The following is a 221-nucleotide window of genomic DNA, read 5'->3' on the forward strand; positions in this document are numbered from 1 at the left end:
GTGACAGTGGGGCCCCTCCTGTGCCAGGAGCCCGTGCCCCCCGCTTTCCCCGGCCTTACCCCTGCCACGGGATTTGGCACCAGGTTTGAGGATCCAGACACTGCGGTCGCCCTCCATGCCGAGCTGGGGCAGCCGCCCTGCCAGGCGCTGCAGCAGGGCCCGGCACCGCTCCCGCTGCGCCCCGCTCGGCGCCAGCCCAGCCCCCTCGCTGCGGGGGGGCA

General features: G+C 75.1%; 1 protein-coding gene across 1 annotated transcript in view; it reads right to left on the reverse strand.

Moving 5' to 3' along the window:
• The window catches only part of LOC103903343 (tubulin monoglycylase TTLL3), a gene marked incomplete at its 5' end in the record, with an annotated part of 2,832 nt that overhangs the window by 946 nt on the left and 1,665 nt on the right, over positions 1–221 (reverse strand). The window contains one exon of the mRNA XM_019473425.1: positions 4–204. Within this exon, the coding sequence (XP_019328970.1) occupies positions 4–204 (201 nt within the window). The remainder of the gene's footprint in view (positions 1–3; positions 205–221) is intronic.

This window comes from Aptenodytes forsteri, unplaced genomic scaffold (assembly GCF_000699145.1).
Source record: "Aptenodytes forsteri isolate BGI_AS27 unplaced genomic scaffold, ASM69914v1 Scaffold53, whole genome shotgun sequence".
Taxonomy (NCBI): domain Eukaryota; kingdom Metazoa; phylum Chordata; class Aves; order Sphenisciformes; family Spheniscidae; genus Aptenodytes; species Aptenodytes forsteri.